This window comes from Macrotis lagotis, chromosome 1, assembly GCF_037893015.1.
Source record: "Macrotis lagotis isolate mMagLag1 chromosome 1, bilby.v1.9.chrom.fasta, whole genome shotgun sequence".
Lineage (NCBI taxonomy): Eukaryota > Metazoa > Chordata > Mammalia > Peramelemorphia > Peramelidae > Macrotis > Macrotis lagotis.
The window spans coordinates 493,281,819-493,300,611 of record NC_133658.1 but is presented as its reverse complement, the minus strand read 5'-3'; the positions used below and the strand labels follow the sequence as shown (position 1 = coordinate 493,300,611).

Here is an 18,793-nt window from a genome sequence, read left to right as displayed (position 1 = left end):
TCAAAGAAATACTTCAGGCTCACAGTCATGTGCTAAATTTTTTGAATCAACTTGTGACTGTCAGAATACATCATTATTGCATATTATATTTATCTATGTATGAGTCATTTCATAAGATTCATATATTGAGTTAGAAGGGGTGTTAACCTTCACTGTAGAATGTTCTTGAGGACAATAACTATTTAAAATTTGTCTTTATTTTATCTGTGATATCTACCACAGTGCCTTGAGGGTGTATGACTTAATGGATATGATGGCTTAATAAATGTTTATTAAATCTGAGGGGTAGTTATTTCATTGCTTTGGGTATCCCATCCAGTGGTGTTGATTGCAGTTCATCATTGCTTTCATACTCAAATGATCTTATGCTTTCTCATATCATTTCTCCTAAAAGCCTCAAGAGTAAATCTACCCAATACAGTAGAGGTCTTTGCTTAGATCTTTTATTGGTATCAGTCTTGACACTATTGAGTAATGACTTACTAGGGGTAGTTAAATGTCATAGAGCCTGACTTGGAGACAGAAGGACTGAGTTCAAATCCCATCTCAGATATTTGACACTTACTAGCTATATAATCTTGGTCAAATTACTTAACCCTGATTGCCTCACATCCATGACCATCTCCAGTTATCCTGATTCAGAGATGGCTCTGGAGGAAAAAGTAAGGTTGGAACCTTAGCATAACACCCCCTCACTCAAATCCAATCCATGTGCTAGTCATGACATCATCTTCCTGATGTCATGGACATCTTTGAGAATGAAGGGAAAACCTCATCAAATGACTTCATTTTATAAATATATGATTATACCAAAAAGCAGAATTGTTAAAGAATTAGAGAAATAAGAAATGTCGTGACAACCTTTTACCATTCCAAAGCTAAAGAAATTTATACAGGAAATGATGCTAAGTACACTTCAGTGGCATGGAAATTTATTTATATCTTCTGTCTTGGATAGATAGTCTATCTAACAAAGATATACCAAAAAGCCAATAAAGAATGTGTACTAAAGAATGTGTATGGGCAGCTAGGTGGCCTGGTGGATAGAGCACTAGCCCTGGAGTCAGGAGTACCTGAGTTCAAATCTGGCCTCAGACACTTAATAATTACCTAGCTGTATGGCCTTGGGCAAGCCACTTAACCCCATTGCCTTGCCAAAAAAAAAACCCTAAAAAAAAAAAAAGAATGTGTACCAAGAAATGTGTACCAAAGAACGTGTACCAAAATCTTAGGGTCAATGAGGTGGCGGAGTAGATAGAGTGCTAGGCCTGAAGTAAGATATATTTATCTTCTAAATTCAAGGCCTAACTCATACATTTACTTGGTGTGTGACCCTGGGCATGTCACCTAACCTATTTTGCCTTGTTTCTCCTCTGTAAAATGATATGAAAAAGAAAATAGCAAACCACTGCAGTATCTTTGCCAAGAAAACCCCAAATGGGGTAGGAAGAGTCAGATAAGACTGAACAACAACACTAAAATCTTATAAAGACGTTGCCAAATTATGTTTTAAAAAACTGATCATAGCAAATAGAGGACTTGTGTATTATAGGCATATCTTAAAAATAAGATATTATAGGTATATCTTTAAAATATCAGATCTATTATATAAGAAAAATAATTACTTTATCTGAGTTAATTTATACAACTGTACAGATCTGGTACTTTGACATGATGGTTACTAATTAGTAGTCTGCAGACTTCTGGATCACATGAGCACCAAGATGGGGGACTAAAAATTTTTCTGGTCCCTAAAACTTCTCCAGTCTTACTAAAAAAAAAATTACATGCCAAAGATAAAGCAACTTCAGCTGTTTCCATGGTCTAGCATATCAACAATGCAAAGAAAGGTTAAAAAATCATGAATTGATGTTCACTGACCCTGAGCTCACTCAGCACTTCTCCCTCAGCTTCCATACTGTTGTTACCAACAGAAAAGATGCACCAGCAAACAAGGACCAGACTTAGGCTTATAACAAAACTCATACCTATACCCTGATTTCCCCTCCCTTTTTCCATTGCCATGGAGATCCCAGCTTCAAGTTTCAGAATTTTTTTGGACTGCAATAGATATCCAGTATAACTGGCATCCTTTAGGACACATATCATCATAGTACCAGTGCTACAAAGTTCAGAACTACAGGTACCAGGCTAGTGTAACTCAATTGCACAGAGGCTGCTCTCTGAGTTATCAGTGTTGGGTCAAAGAACCAAACTGGAAAAAAGGGACAGGATACTAGGACAGACATCTTCTGTGAGGGATCGGGGAGGCAGGGACTGTGCAGTACCCTATTAAAGTGAAGGAAAAAACATAAATGGGGTCAACTCTGACCTTTCAAAAGTCACTTGTGGAAAAGACATTGGCTGGTGAACCTGAATTGCCCAGCATGGAAGGAGGTTAAGATGCTTGAGGTTAAATCCCCCAAGGAAACCACCATCAGAGGGGATAATGTCAGAAAGCAAATGAGGAAAAATTGAGGTTGGGTGAGGGAGACTGAAATTACCAAAGATCCTAGGAGGGAAAAAATTCATAAATTTAAAAGACAAGCTGATAAACCAATAGGGAAGACATAATCAAAGAAAGGAAATATGACTCCAAATCTGGAATGCAACTTTAAGCACCTGTGAATAAGCAAAGCAAACAAAAAAGATCCAGTACTTAATGACAGAAGACCCTGCGGAAATGTGAGAAGAACATGCAAGCACAATTGTTCCTGGGTAACTCAAAAGACAAATGGGAATTTTGAAAACAGAATTTATGAACTGCACATCAAAAATAATGAGCAGGGGAGAAAAACTTGAATCTGAGATGGCAAGTTTTACCAAAGAAACAAAAGAGAAAATAATAGATTGAGAATGCAAATATATAGAAGTGAAGGATAATCTAGAATAAGAGAATCAGAAAACAATGGTATTTAAAGAAAACATGCACTCTATGCAAGCAAAAGCTCTGGAAGTCAGAATATGTAAAGATAACCAAAGGATCCTAGATTTCCTACAAGAACATTACAGAACAAGAAATTCTTAACCCCATAATGGAGAAAATAATAGAAGAGAGCTGGCCGGAATTTCTGAACATAGAAAATAAAGTACCAATTGAAAACATTCATATATTACTCACCCCCCCATAAAAGAAAAAAACTCAAGGCTGCCAAATGCAAGACTCATAGTGTTTAAATTTAATAATCCAATTGTTAACAAATTCTGCAAGTGAGCAGGAGAAATATTCTCAAATACTAAGAAAATGAAATTCAAATCAAGAAAGACTACTCTGCACCCAATAGAAAACATAGAAAGAAATGAAGTTTATTGCTCTGAAGAACAATGAAGCACAGGATGCAGTCCAGGGTAACCTAGACTGTGAATCTCATCCCTGAAAAAAAAAAAGTTAGACATTCAATAATAAAAGGCAGCTAAAGCATTTTTGGAGTGGGGGGGGGGGGAAGAACTAGAGATTTCAAACACAGAAATGCAGGAATAGTGAATAAATAGAGCAGCCAAGGACAGCAGCAGCAAAATGACAGCAAATAGAGACCAGTAAGGAATTTATTTCAAAATGTACACAAAGAGAAAAGGGTGAAGAAGTTGAAAGTCTGGCAGAGATAACAGTGAAGAAGACATGAGACAGAACTTCGCAAAAACTTGCTTACAGGTGAATCAATGCTTTGGGGGTTTTGGGAGGACTTTTTTTGTTTTGTTTATGAAAGTACATTATAGCATAGTAGAGTACATGAAAGGGGGTGAAGTAAGATTGGGGAGGGAGAAGAATAAAGTGCCAGAGTCAAATTGAGAACTAATAATGAGGAGGTGACTACAGTGATCCAAGACAATACCAAAGGACTAATGATGAAGCATACAATCTACCTCCAGAGAAAGAATTAATATTGTTTGAATACAGTCTGTAGTATGCTTTTTTTCACTTTAAATCTTTTCCTTTTGAGTCTTAATTAACAGAATGTTTAACATGTTAATGTTTTACATGATTGCATATGTATACTCAATATGTAGTTGCTTACCATCTCAGGGAATAGAATGGAAGGGAGGGAGGAATAAAATTTGGAACTGAAAAAAAATTTTTAAAAGACTAAAATTGTTTTAAAATATGATTTGGAGGAAATCATTACATATATATATATGAAAGAAAAAATAAATTCAAACAAAAAATAGAAGTATACTGGGGAATGAGTGAAGAAGTGGGGATAAAGAATGTAAAAGGAAAGAAGGAGGTCTGACTTTGGGGTAGGAGGAGGTGCCATTGATGAGTATTTCTTTAAGTAAAGAGAAATGGTCTATGCAAGGAGATTAGTCAATCAATAAGCATTTATTAAGTACCTACTCTCTGCCAGGTACTGTCCTACAACAATGAGTACCTTGTGCTAGCTGTGGCCTGGGTGATTTAGTTTTTGAAAAGTCTGCACATCCTGGGGATGGGAAGAAGAAAATTGGAACTCCCTGGGTTAACTGGAACCTGGAGAGAGAGAAAAGCATGAAATTAGGGAGGTTATTTTGAGGCAAATGGAAAGGAAAAAGTAACCAAGGAAAGATACTATCAGTGGTGAGCTATATAATGAAGGTGTGGTAAGGTAAAGATCCTACCTTGGGACCTCTCTGATACCTTTAAAAAATTGGCATGGTTCTGGGAGTGAGACAAGGTGGGAAAAGGGAATCCACAGGACAAACTATATAAAGCAGTATTAGGAACTGCCTAGAGGAGACAGTTTAGAATGTATAGCTTGAATGCTTTTATAGCATGAAAATACAGAGAAAGGAGAGAAATTAAATATTAGCAGGTGTCATATATCAGATATTGAGGGTCTAGAATAGATGGAAAGAGACGATAAATAATGAGGAGAGAAAAGAAGATCCTCCATCGCAAAAAAAAGTAAGAAAGAAATGAAATATTAAGAAATCCTAATGAACAGGACTACTTTGAAAGGGAAGAAAGAAGGGGAATCGACTTGATTAGAATTATATAAACAGGAAAAATCAAGAGAGATAACATAATTAATAAAAACCCCAAAAGGATAAAAGTAATAAATGAGATAAGTGGGTTTAGAGTTGAAAAGAAAGAGCCAGTGGGGAAAGGAACATCTTAAAAATGGCTAAGGTAAAATGAGTGAAAGAACACAATTTATTAAAGAGGAGGAGAACACGTCATAAATTGAAAAAATAGAGGAAAATATAAACCTCACAACTATAAATGTGAAGGGATTATACACTCCATTAAAATGAAAAAGAGCGACAAATTGGACAAGAAAACAGACACTTTCAATCCGTGTCTTTATAAGAAACACTGAGAAGATGGGGAGTTGCGGGGGAGAATGGGGGATTGCTTTTATGTTTTCTTCTAAGTGGAACTAAAAAAACACACATTTTTTTCAGACCCCATGGAACTATTAGAAAATTTGAACATCTCTAAAGCATAGAGATATTGCTAAAAAAATTAAAAGGAAGAAATGGTTTGTATATATCCTTTGTAGGCCATATTACAATAAAATAGAAAATTAGTTCAAGGACCATAAACAAAAGATACAGTATCCAAATGGATAGAATAGAGTATTTAATAATCAAAACCTAAATTCTAATTGCTAAAGAAAAAATCATGGAAATAATACCTATGTAAAAGAAAACAGTAATGTTGAAATAGTAAACCAAAATTGCTGGGATACAACTAAACCAGTCTTCAAGAGGAAAAAACATATCTTTACAAACAAACATATTAACAAAAACAAAAAAGGAGGGTTAATGAACTGCATATACATTTTTAAAAATTGGAAATAAACAAATAAAACTAATATAAACACAAGAAAAAATATATTAAAAATTAGAATAGATAAATTTAAAAGAAAAAATATATAGAAAAATGATTAATAAAACTAAAATTTTGTTCTTTTAAAAGTCTGATAAAATTGATACTTAGGCTAACTTAACTGAAATGAAGAAAGCCCAAAATCAAATCAATAAAATAGCAAATGAGCAAGATGAAATCACAACAAAACAAAAAGAATAATCAAAAAACGTTGTGCATAGTTATAGCATAACAAAATGGAGAGTACAAAAGAAAAAAGGAAAACCTTCAAGAATATAAAATGCTAAAATTAACAGATGGCCAGATATAGAGCTTAAATAATGCAAATTAAGAAAAACTAAATAACTCTAACTGTAAAGGAACTACCAAAGGAAAAAATTCTATTAAACTTTTCAAGACAGTTATTACCCAAAATTAACAGATTAATTTCTAAAATTGAGAAAGAAAACACTTTAATGGAATCCTTTTATGAGCCAAATATATTTCTAATACCTAAACCAGGGAAATAAAAAGATAAAGAAAATTATAAGCCAGTATCATTTATGAACTTTGATTCAAAAAAATTTAAACAAAAACTTGTCAAATAAACTACTGTGATTTTCTTTAAAAAAAATCATTCATTATGACCAAGAGGGATTTATACCAAGGATATAAAAATTGATTAACATTGAGAAAATAATCAACACAATCTTTTCAAAATTAAAAAAATCCAAAACTGCTTGATCATTTCAATAAATGTAGAAAAATCCTTTGACCGAATGTAATTCTTTTAGGATAAAAATTCCATAAAATATAGGCATAAAGACTTTCCTTAACTATCATAAAAATCATCTACCTAATACTAAAAACAAACATCATATGCAGTGGGAATACACTAGAAATGTTTTCAATAAATATAGGAGTATTTATTGAAAGTAAGTTTGCCCACTCTCTACTATTATTTGACATGGTTCTGGAAATGCTAGGAACAGATAAAGGTGGGGAGGAGAAGAAGGAAGGAAGGAAGGAAGGAAGGAAGGAAGGAAGGAAGGAAGGAAGGAAGGAAGGAAGGAAGGAAGGAAGGAAGGAAAAGAAAGGACTATAAATAGGTAAAATGGAAATGTTTTCTAATGATATTATGGAAAATCCTAGAGAATCAACAAGATACCAATTGAGAAAATTAATACCTTCAGCAGAGTTGCAAGCTACAAAATAAATTTTCAAAATTAACTGCATTTTGGGGCGGCTAGGTGGCGTAGTGGATAAAGCACCGGCCCTGGAGTCAGGAGTACCTGGGTTCAAATCTGGTCTCAGACATTTAATAATTACCTAGCTGTGTGGACTTGGGCAAGCCACTTAACCCCATTTGCCTTGCAAAAACCTAAAATAAATAAATAAAATAAAGTGCATATATAGAAGGCCTGGAATATACTTTTGGACTGCTAAATAAGTTTCAGTGGCATTTAAGTTGAATAAAATATAATTTTTTTTAAAAAATCACAGTTTTTAGGGGTGGCTAGGTGGCGCAGTGGATAGAGCACTGGCCCTGGAGTCAGGAGTATCTGAGTTCAAATCCAGCCTCAGACACTTAATAATTACCTAGCTGTGTGGCCTTGGGCAAGCCACTTAACCCCATTGCCTTGCAAAAACCTAAAAAAAAAAAAAAAGAATCACAGTTTTTTCATTGACATTTATCATATTCTGCTCAGGAATTTTCATAGAAAAGAAGCATAAATAAATATCTGATTGTGTGGGCTCTTACAGTAATCTCCCAATTGTCTATGGGCAGCTTAGAGTACTTTGTTTCTTAGGCACTTTTTGGAGTGAAAAAGAAAATATATTATCTCTCATACTTGAGCCCTATGTTGTACAATGCCTACCTTTGTGAGAAGGAAATTTGTTACCCTCTTCTGGGAAGACCATAAACATTAGAAATAACTAGGTTTTATTTTTGGGATTATTTTAGGGGTGAAACAGAATCAGAAAAATAGCCACAATCCTATGTGGCTTCCTGGGTGTCTGGTATGTATATTCACACACTTTTCTGTGAGATAGCAGAGCAGCTATTTCACATACCCTAGACCATACTATACTAGAAATTCAACAATTATCATAGGATTTTATAAGGAAGAGAACTCCTACTGAGTCAGAGCATGACTTTTTTTTAGACTTTCAAATTCAGGTGATCCTGTCAATGATAATCTTTTTTCTCTTAAAGGATTTTGTTATGGAAATCTCACTTTGGCTGACTGGTACTTAAGAGGAGGTAACTTTCAAATCTGGAAATATCCATTTCCCAAGCTTTCCACTTGATCAGTACTTATAAAAAAAATGATAAGGAGAAGGTTGTTAAGGACTCAAGGGACAAATCCAGAGTTACCTAACCATGGATATAACATTCAGTCAATCAGCTTATAGATGTTAAGATCTCTGTTTGTCTTATTTCTTTGAAATTTTTCTTGATCAGGAAATCACTAGAAAGAAAATTAATCATTTTGATTTTGTGAAATTTAGAAGTTTTGTACAAATGAGCCCAAGGCAATTAAAATGATAAGGAAACAGTTAAATGAGAAAAGATGTATAAAGATCTGATTCAAATTTATAAACTATTTCCAAATTATAAAAGGCCAAAAGATAAAAATGGCCAGTTTTCAAAGGTAAAAAATCTGAACTACTGATAGACATGTACAGAAAAATAGTCCAAATCAGTAATAATTAAGAAAATTCAAATTAAAGCAACTCTCATATTTGTATTATATTGCTAAAGATGATAAAAAAGGAAAATGTCAAATTTTGAAGGGCTTATGAGAAAACAAATAGTAATGCACTGTTGGTATAGCTGTCACTTGGTTCAGTTTTTCTGGAAATAATTTGGAACTCTGCCCCCAAAGCTCTCAAACTGAACAAACCCATTGATCCAACTATAATATTATTATGATTATATCACAGAGAGAGAGAAAAAGAAAGAGAGAGAGAGAGAGAGAGAGAGAGAGAGAGAGAGAGAGAGAGAGAGAGAGAGAAGGAACCATGTGAACAAAAAAATGTTTTCAAGTAGAAAAATACTGGAAACTCAGGGGATGTCCACAAATTGGTTGATGGATAAATTATAGCATACAAATAAAATGGAATATTATTATGCCATAATAAATTCTTAAATAGATATTTTAAGAGCAAACTGAGAAAACTTCTGTAAACTGATACAAAACAAAGTAAACAGAACTAGGAGAGCAATTTTTAAAATGATGTTATAAAGAAACACAACTTTGAAAGATTAGAACTCTGAAAAATACACATGACCAATTTAATTCTAGAGGACTGAAGATCAAATACACTAGGCACTTCCCTGGTCAGAAAAGTGAAAGACTTAAAATGAGGAATGAAACTTTCATTTTTGGAAATGGTCAATGTGAAAATTTGTTTTACTTTACTGTACATATTTATTGTGCAGCTTATCTTTTGTTTTGTTTCATTATTCATTGGTAGGAAGGGGAAATGGGAGAGAAAATAATTGTTTGGAATAAAGGAAATAGTGAAATGATGGTTTTTTTAATTTTAAAAAATAACTCTCCCCAGTAACTTATATAGTGTTTATATATATATATATATATATATATATATATATATATATATATATATGTATATGTATATATAGTGAATTTTCTGTTACTAATGAACTAATACGGTTTCTTGTATTTTACTTTCCTTTATATTATAGCTTTATATTCTTCCTATATTGGGAACTGATTCAAATTATGAATGTTACCGTTTTGGTATCTCACCTTCTACTAATGCTCTGGTAATTGGTGCTACAGTCATGGAAGGTTTCTATGTTGTGTTTGATAGAGCTCAGAAGAGGATAGGATTTGCATTGAGTTCCTGTGCAGGTAAGAAATTTTTGAATTATCTAATTGCTCAAGTTAGTTTTATCTTTGCTAAAAACATTTCTATAAATTTGCTAACTGGCAAATTAGTACCAAATCATTTTGATGGTACTATTTTACAGTATAGTTGACTTCTTCAACTTTGTCTTGAATCAACTTATAGTGTAAGTCTTCTCCTACCTCTCTCAAATTTTACCTTTGTGAAATATGGTTTTGACTACTTGTTCTAGAATATAAAGAGCTTTCTGGTTCCTGGTTCTTCCAAAAGTTATATTTTCTGAGAATATAGAGAAACAAAGAATATGAAGTTATTGAAATGGGAGAGAACAAGCATACATATTCACTTCCTTACAGGATAAAAATGAAACACTTCTAATATCAAGTCATTTAAACTAATCTTGGTTCAGATATAAAGTGTGTATTCAAGTCTAGTCACTGTGATAACTATCAGGGATATAAAGACAAAGGTGAAATAGCCCTTATCTTGAAGAATCTTATGTTCTAACAGAGCAAATATGTGCATTATAGTATGATACAGGTTACATAGAAAGGAGATCCAAAGGAGAGGCAAAAGGACTAGCAAATGAGGGAACCATGAACAATCTCTTAACAAAGGTGATGCTTCCATTTAGATATTAAAAGAAATGAGGCATACTCTGAATTGGAGGATTGTTCTAGGTATGGAGCACAAGTCCTATGAAGGGATGTCAAATACAAAGGAAATGAAATATTACTTGAGAGGAATAGCAAGTTGGACCTGTATGATTGAACCATAGAATGCTTGTAGAGGATTAACAGTTTAAGAAGAAGGGAAAAGTATTACTTTGAATAATAAGGTATCACTTTGAAAGAGAGTTTAAATTCAAACCACATGATTTGAAAGTTTAGAGGGAAATCACTGGAGAATAATGAATGGGGGGAAGTAAAAATGATTTGATCCAACTTGAACTTTAGGAAAGTCACTTTTTGGCAGTTGTGTGGAGGATGATTCAGAATTTGATGATGAAGAGGAGATGTATGTGGAAGCTATCATGGAGAGAAAAGGAGAATCTGACAGTGGGATAAGAGCTAGGAGGCAAGGATGACCTTAAGACAATGCTTTCAGCAATCATTGAGAGATGCATTTGTGCAAACAGAAAATGAGTTCTGATTTCAGTACATTAAGTTTCACGTGTCTCTACGGGACCTTCATTCCAAAATATCTACTAAGTAGTTCTTGGTATAGGACTGGAGAACAGAAGAGAGATTAGGGCAAGATAAATAATTCTGGGAGTCATTTTCATAGAGATAATTTATGAACTCATTGGAACAGATAAGATTACCAAGTAAGAGAATTTAGAGAGAGAAGTCTTGCTGGCATATACACAGTTATTAATCAAAGACTTAGGAATGAATGATCAGACAATTAAGAGGGAAAATCAGAAGAGAATAGTGTCACCAATGTTCAAAGAGGAAAAAGAATATTCAAGAAAAGAGGGATTATGCTTACTGTGAAATTCTAAAGAGAGATCAAGATGCCTGAGGATTAAAAAGAAGCCATTATATAGGGGAGGGCAAATATGGATTATTTAGTGTAGAAATGGGAAGATCTGTTAAGAACATTTTTAAGGATGGGGAGATGAGTATAATTGTAGGTAGCAACAATGAAGGAATTAGTAGGCATAAAGAGATTAAAGATTAGAGAGAGAGAGAGAGGTGAATGATGATAATAGTAATATTTTTCCGAAGATGGGAGAAGGTTCAAGGATCTATGTAGGGAAGTTGACTATATTGAGAAACTTCACTTCTTGATCAGAGTTAGTAAAGAAGAAAATCATATATGAGAGTAAGGTATATATCAATAGTTTGTGCAATGATTTTAAAGTGGTATCCTCAGTTTTAAGTATGTCTAGGTAAGATGTGGAAGACTTAAAGAGAAAAGAGCTTTCCAGTACCAACTATGATGGGTTAAAGAGCCAAATAAGAGGAAGCAAAAGGATTGTCTAGGTAAAGTGAAGATCCAGTTGAAATTGGATAACCAATAAATTCATCAAAATTGTTATATATAAAATGAATCTACAAAAATCATCAGCATTCCTATAAATTATCCAAAAAACCTCAATAGGAATAGACAGAGAAATTCCATTCAAAATAGTTACAGATTTATATATCAAAGACTGTACAGATTGTATAAAATACATCTCCACCAAGATACCTATTGCAAATATATAAAAGATATTATAATATATTTGATTTTATAAAGATAGACTTGTAGTCTGAAATTGTTTCTTCAGTTGAAACAAATTAGTTAGATCACATGAATATAATAAAAATAACAATAATACCAAAATTATTTTTTATTTAATTCCACACCAATCAGACTATCAAAGGATTATTTTAGAGAGGTGGAAAAAGGAACAACAAAATTCATTTGAAGGAACAAAACATCAACATACTCAAAAGAAATAATAAAAATTATCAAAGAAGAGGGACTAGCAGTATAAAATTTCAAACTATACTGTGGAGCAATAAACATGAAAATGGCTTGTAATTGGTTATAAAATAGAATGCTGATTAATAGATTAGATAAACATAAAAAAATGAACCTAGTAGCCTTAAATAAACCTAAGTTCCCTCCCCTCCTTTATTGGGACAAAGACAATTGCCAGCAATTAGAATACCACAACATATAACAAGGAAGGTCAAATATTTGCATGTCTTAGACATATGGAGAGACATCCTAAACAGATAGAAGGAAAAATTTTCCACTTTTTGCTAAAGGATTGCACTTAGTTTTGTTGAATAGATTATTCTTGGTTGCAATTGTAGATCCTTTGCCTTCCAGAATATCATATTCCAAACCATCTGTTCCTTTAATGTAGAAACTGCTAAATCTTTTTTTAACCTCTGTATCTAAGATACTAGGGTAGTTTACCTGGACAATTTTTGAAATATGATATCTAGGCTCTTTCTTTGATAGTGACTTTCAGGAAGTTCTAAAATTCTTCAATTATCTCTTCCTGATTTATTTTTCAAGTTAGTTATTTTTCTGATGAGACATTTCACATTTTCTTCTATGTCTTCACTCCTTCCATTTTGTTTTATCATTTCTTGTGCCTCTTAGCATGATTCCACTAACCAACTTCTAATTTTTAAGAAATTATTTTCTTTAGTGAGATTATATACTTTTATTCCCTATTTGACCAGTTTTGCTTTTTAAGGACTTCTTTTCTTCATTGAATTTTTTCATCATCCTTTCCATTTGATCAATTCTGATTTTTCTTGATTGGTTCTCTTCAGTGAGATTTTGTGCCTCTTTTTACCATATGACCAATTCTATATTTTAAGATATTATTTTCTTCAGTATTTTCTGTTCTTTTACTAATCTATTAATTCTTCTCATCATTTACTTGCATCACCCTCTTCTCTTTTTCCAATATTTGTTCCACTATTCTTATCTCTTTCTTTAACTCTTCTAGGAATTCTTCTTAGGTTTGAATCAAATGAGCATTTTTCTTTGAGGCTTTTTTTTGGTAGCTATTTTTTTACATTGTCTTGATGTGAATTTACGCCTTGGTCTTCTCTGTCATTTTGTAGCTTTTTATGGTAAAACTCCTTTTTTTTTATACTTGTTTCTCATTTTCCCAGGCTATTTCTAGATTTGAAACTTTATTTTAAAGTTGGGTTCTGCTCACCTGTAAGTGAAGAGGTATGTGCCAAGTTTCAGACATTTTCATATGACTGTTTTCAGAGCTAGTTCTGGAGGTTTGTAAGGTTTTGGTAGCTCCAATGTGGTATTAAGCAGTTTTCCAAAAGAATTCATTACAATGGTAATCATGTTTTTAAAATATTCTAAATCAAAGATGTCAAACATATTCTAGCAACACTTCTAAGTATGCCAGAACCAGAATAAAATGTAATTGGAAAACACACAAAAAAATACAATAAAACATTGATAATATTATTCTTTAAAACTAAGGCAATATGTAGCCAATATGGATTCTTATGTAGAGATAAATGACCTCATTTCTATTTAAGTTTGACAACTCTGTTCTAAATTACAGATAATTAAAAGTGAGATTCTACTTCTCATTAGACTGGCAAAGATGATAATAAAGGAAAAGTATAAAAGTTAGTTATACATAAAAAGTAAAAGTTATATATAAAGTTATTGGAAGAGTTATGGACAAATAGGCACTCTTAGTGTAGCTATGTATTGATCCAGACATTCTGAAAAGCAATATAGAACAATAATCACAAAGTTACTTTACTATGCATACCCTTTAGTTCAATGATGCCATTGTTAAACCTGTATCCTAAAAAGATGAAAAAAAGGAAATGCATGCATATGCATAAAAATATTTATAGCAACTTCTTTTCTAATAGCTAAGAATTGACACAGGAAATGCCTACCTATTGAACAAATGTCTATCAATTATGGTAAATGAATTTAATATTATTATACCCTAAGAAATCATGAAAAAGATGGTTTCAGAGATTTGAATGAATTGTAAAATGACTACAACTTGGAGAAATTGTCAAGTGACTACAACTCAAGAAAAACCTTGAGAACTCTGTTCAATGCAGTGATTAATCATGATTCCAGAGTAATATTAATAAAATTAGTTGCCTACCTCCTGATGGAGAAATGATGGACTCAAGATATAGAAATTAAACATATATTTTTAGATACAACAAATGTAGTAATCTGTTACAAGGGAATTTTTTTTTCCTTTTCTTACTTGGGTGGGGGAGTAGGCAGGTCAGCAACTTCTCTATACAAGAAGGGAGAAAAGGAAGGAGTAGCATTTTTAAAAACCTTATGGACTTCCATTTTCATTTTTAATGGAAAAAAAGAAAAGTAGAGAGATCAGATAAGTAAAGTAGCTTTGAATGCTATGTAGGTTGATCTTATATACTTTTTTAAAAGCAAATTATATGTAATGAAGTTCCAAATGCCGATTCTGGTTTTTTTTTTTACTTTTTTTTAAATGTAGAGTTTAAATGTGGAGTTAAAAATATATTTTAAATATAGAGTTAAAATAAATAACTCTCTGCCTCCTCTTTATGAGGTATTCCTATTTATAATTGCCAATTACTTTCTTTGTAGGATTTTTATAGATTTTATGGATAAGATATTTTTAACCCAGTTCTGCTTCTTTTATATCAAACCCTTTCTAACAAATAAGATGTTTTCTGATTAAGGAAATTGTCCTCTTGTGTGGCAATTAATTTATATTGATTAAACCTAATGATGAAATTCTGGTCTATGCCAGTATAATTTCTATTAGCCATTTATTATTTTTATTTTAATAATTTAGGATTAAAGTCTTCTAAATTATGTGTCATAACTTTCTTATTGCTAGTCTTTCATCTTGTTTTTAAATTTATATTGTGATCTTAGCCCTGAGGAATCTTACTGCATACCCATAGCAGCCTGGCATTGTCTTTGGTCCATTGTCAGATTCAAAAATAATACATCCATAAGTAATAGTATATGTTGTCTGTTAAATATTATTTATTTGATTTTTTTGCAGTATCCACCAATTTTTTTCTTGAATAAAACATTTATGATACAATAGCATGAAGCTTAAATGGAATTTTTAGACCTTTGGCATCTGTCATTCCTTTTTCTAAGTAAATCATGCTTTCCCATATATTTCTTATCATCCTACTATTTTCCTACATTTGCAATGAAGAAACCAAGAATTAATATAAAAATAAGCATAAAAATCAAATACATTGTAGAATTAGTATATTTTATTTACTTTGATGAGTCCTCTCAAGTTGTTTATAGAATTTCTCTACATCCCTATTCATGTTTTATCAGCCATCTTCTTTCATAAGCTAGAAATATTCTTATGGTGACTTTGTTCTGCAAATATTTATCATTAGTACATCAATAAGCGATTCCAAATACTCCATGAAATGCTTCACTCCATCATCTACTTTCCTTTTCTCTCCAAGAAATATTTGTGAGGGGCAGCTAGGTGGTGCAGTGGATAGAGCACTGGCACTGGAATCAGGAGGACCTGAGTTCAAAACCAGCCTCAAACACTTAACAATTGCTTAGCTGGGTGACCTTGGGCAAGTCATTTAACCCTATTGCCTTGAAAAAAGCAGAATAATAATAAAAAAAAGAAGCTATCCTTCATTATACTTGCAATATCTTCTGGTTTCTTAGAGCAATAATATCAAGATTGCTAGATTCAACTTCTACAATCTGTTCAGTCATTGGACAAGCATTTCACTTTAACAGTGCCAGCAATCAAAAGTTTGTGGAGGGTCTAATAACTACACCCTCTTCTCCCATTTATCTAACTCTGCCACCATAAATACAGAATTAAAAGAGACTGAGAGATTGATTGACTCAATTGATCCCTCCACAAAGTTATTCAGATTTTCATAACTAATATTTGATATAGCATTAGAAATGCTACATATAGTGATCAAAGGAGGAAAAGGGTTTAAGGGAAGAAGCATAGACAAAGAGGAAATAAAAATATCACTTTTTGCAGAGAAGATGTTGGGTATGCAGAAATCTAAGAGTCAAAAACAATTAGCTGCAATTCTAGTAAATTAAATTTAGCAAATTAGAAAATTAACCCCCATAAATTAATAGCCTTCAAAAAATATATCCAATAAAACCCAGCAGGAAGAGTCAAAAAGAGAAATACCATTAAAAATAACCAAAACTGTATAAAATATTTGGGAATCCAACTGAGACATTACAAACAGAAACAAAACAAATATAACAACCAACATATTCTTTACATATATAATAAATATAATAAAGATAGCTCTGAATAATTGAAGAGCAATTAATTCTTTGGGTTGGTTTGGGCTGAAATAATAAAAATGATAATATATTTAATGTATGTATCTGAAGATATAGTATTTGAACTAAAAAATGGTTAATTATAAATCGTGAAAAAAAATGATAACAAATTCATTGGGAAGAAGACAAGGTCAAGAATGTCAAGGGAAATGAAAAAAAATAAAACAGTGAAAAGGAAGAGGGCCTAGCAGCAACAGATCTCAAACTACTTTATAAAATGATAATCATCCAAAACAATTTGCAGGTTGAAAAGCTGATGAGTTGAATAGCTTGGGTATACAACTCAAATCTCCCAATTTCTTGTGCAAGAATATATTTATTTGAAAAAAATCTAGAAAAATTGCAGTTTGGTAGGAATTAGGTTTTGACCAAGAGCTTATATACCAAAATAAGTTCCAAATGTATAAATGTCTTGTATGTCTAAAAGGATACATTATAAAGACCCTCCAATGTAATGGTTGCACTCCAGCCTAACAACATTCTTTCTAAATGTGACATCTTATCATTTTTAAGGAGAGTTCCAAATTATTCCTTTGCTCTCTAATGTTTTTGTTAGAAATGGGTGTTGTACTGTTATCAAAAGCTTTTTCTGTATCTATTGAGATAATCTTGTGATTTCTGTAGGGGTTTTTTTTTTTTGGTTTGTTTTTTCTACAAGGCAATGGGGTTAAGTGGCTTGGCCAAGGCCACACAGCTAGGTAATTATTAAGTGTCTGAGGCCTGATTTGGACTCAGGTACTCCTGACTCCAGGGCCAGTGCTCTATCAACTGTGCCACCTAGCTGCCCCTGGTTTTGTTTTTTTTGTTTGTTTGTTTGTTTGTTTGTTTTTGTAAGGCAATGGAGTTAAGTGGCTTGCCCAAGGCCACACAATTATTAAGTGGCTGAGACCGGATTTGAACCCAGGTACTCTTGACTCCAGGGCCAGTGCTTTATCCACTGCTCTACCTAGCCGCCCTGGTTTTGTTTTTAATATGGTCAGTTATGCTGATAGTTTTCCAAATACTGAACCAGTCATGCATTCCTAATATAAGTCCTACTTGGTCATAGTGTATTATCCTGAAGATAAATTATTGTAATATCTTTGCTAATATTTTATTTAAAATGTTTTCATTAATATTCATTAGGGAAATTTGTTTATTATTATCTTTCTCTGTTTTGGTACTTCCTAGTTTAGGGCATCAGCACATTTGTGTAATAAAATAAATTTTGTAGGACTCTGCCTATTTTTCCAAATAGTTTATATGGTATTAGAATTCATTATTCTTTTGGTAAAATTTATTTGTAAATTCATCTGGTCCTAGGGATTTTACCTAGGAAGTTTCATTGTTGTTCATTTTTTTATAAAATTGGGGTTATTTATTTCCTATTCTGTTAATCTGGGCAGTTTATATTTTTATAAATATTCATCCATTTTCCTTAGATTGTTGGATTTATTGGCATACAGTTCCTCAAAATCATCTCCTAATTTTTGATTCAATATCTTCTTCTTTTGTGGGTGAATTCTATCTTTACATTTTTCATACTGGTAACCTGGTTTTCTTCTTCTTTCTTTTAATTGATTTATTTTATTGAGTTTTTCCTAAAATCAGCTTTTAGTTTTATTTGTTAGTTCATTGATTTTCTTCCAATTTTATTACTCTCTCCTTTGATTTTGATAATTTCTAATTTTATGCTTGATGGGGGATTTTTCATTTGTTTCTTTTCTGGCTTTTAAATTGTGTGCCCAATTTATTGATCTGCCTTTTGGCTATTTTATTTAGATATATAAAATTTCCCTTAGGTACTGCTTTTTGATGCAACCCATAAATGTTGATATGTTGTATCATTATTGTCACTATTTTTGAAGAAATTATTGCTTATTTCTATGATTTTTCTTGATTCATTAGTTCTTTAAAATTAGATCATTTATCTGTCAATCATTTCAGTCTAATTTTCTACTGTCTTTTATTGAATGTAAATGTTATTGCATCATGATCTGAAAAGGATGCATTTGATATTTCTGTTTTTCTGAATTTGGTTGTGAGATATTTATGCCCTAATACATGGTTAATTTTTGTGTAGGTGCCATGAACTGCTGAGAAAATGATAGATTACTTTCTCTCCACATTCAGTTTTCTCCAGGGTCTATCATATCTAATTTTTCTAAAATTCACATCCTTAACTTATTTCTTGTCTTTCTTTTTTTTTTTTACTAAATTTATCTAGTTCTGAGAGAGGCAAATTGATGCCCCCATCCCTTTAATACAATTTTACTTTCTATTTCTTCCAATACATATGTAACTTCTTTAGAAACTTGGATACTATTC

At 32.2% G+C, this 18,793-nt stretch overlaps 1 protein-coding gene across 1 annotated transcript in view; it reads left to right on the top strand.

Annotated features, from left to right (window-relative positions):
• The window catches only part of BACE2 (beta-secretase 2), a 200,894-nt gene that overhangs the window by 173,044 nt on the left and 9,057 nt on the right, over positions 1-18,793 (top strand). Inside the window, exon 8 of the mRNA XM_074213848.1 lies at positions 9,504-9,672. Coding sequence (XP_074069949.1) covers positions 9,504-9,672 — 169 coding nt within the window. The remainder of the gene's footprint in view (positions 1-9,503; positions 9,673-18,793) is intronic.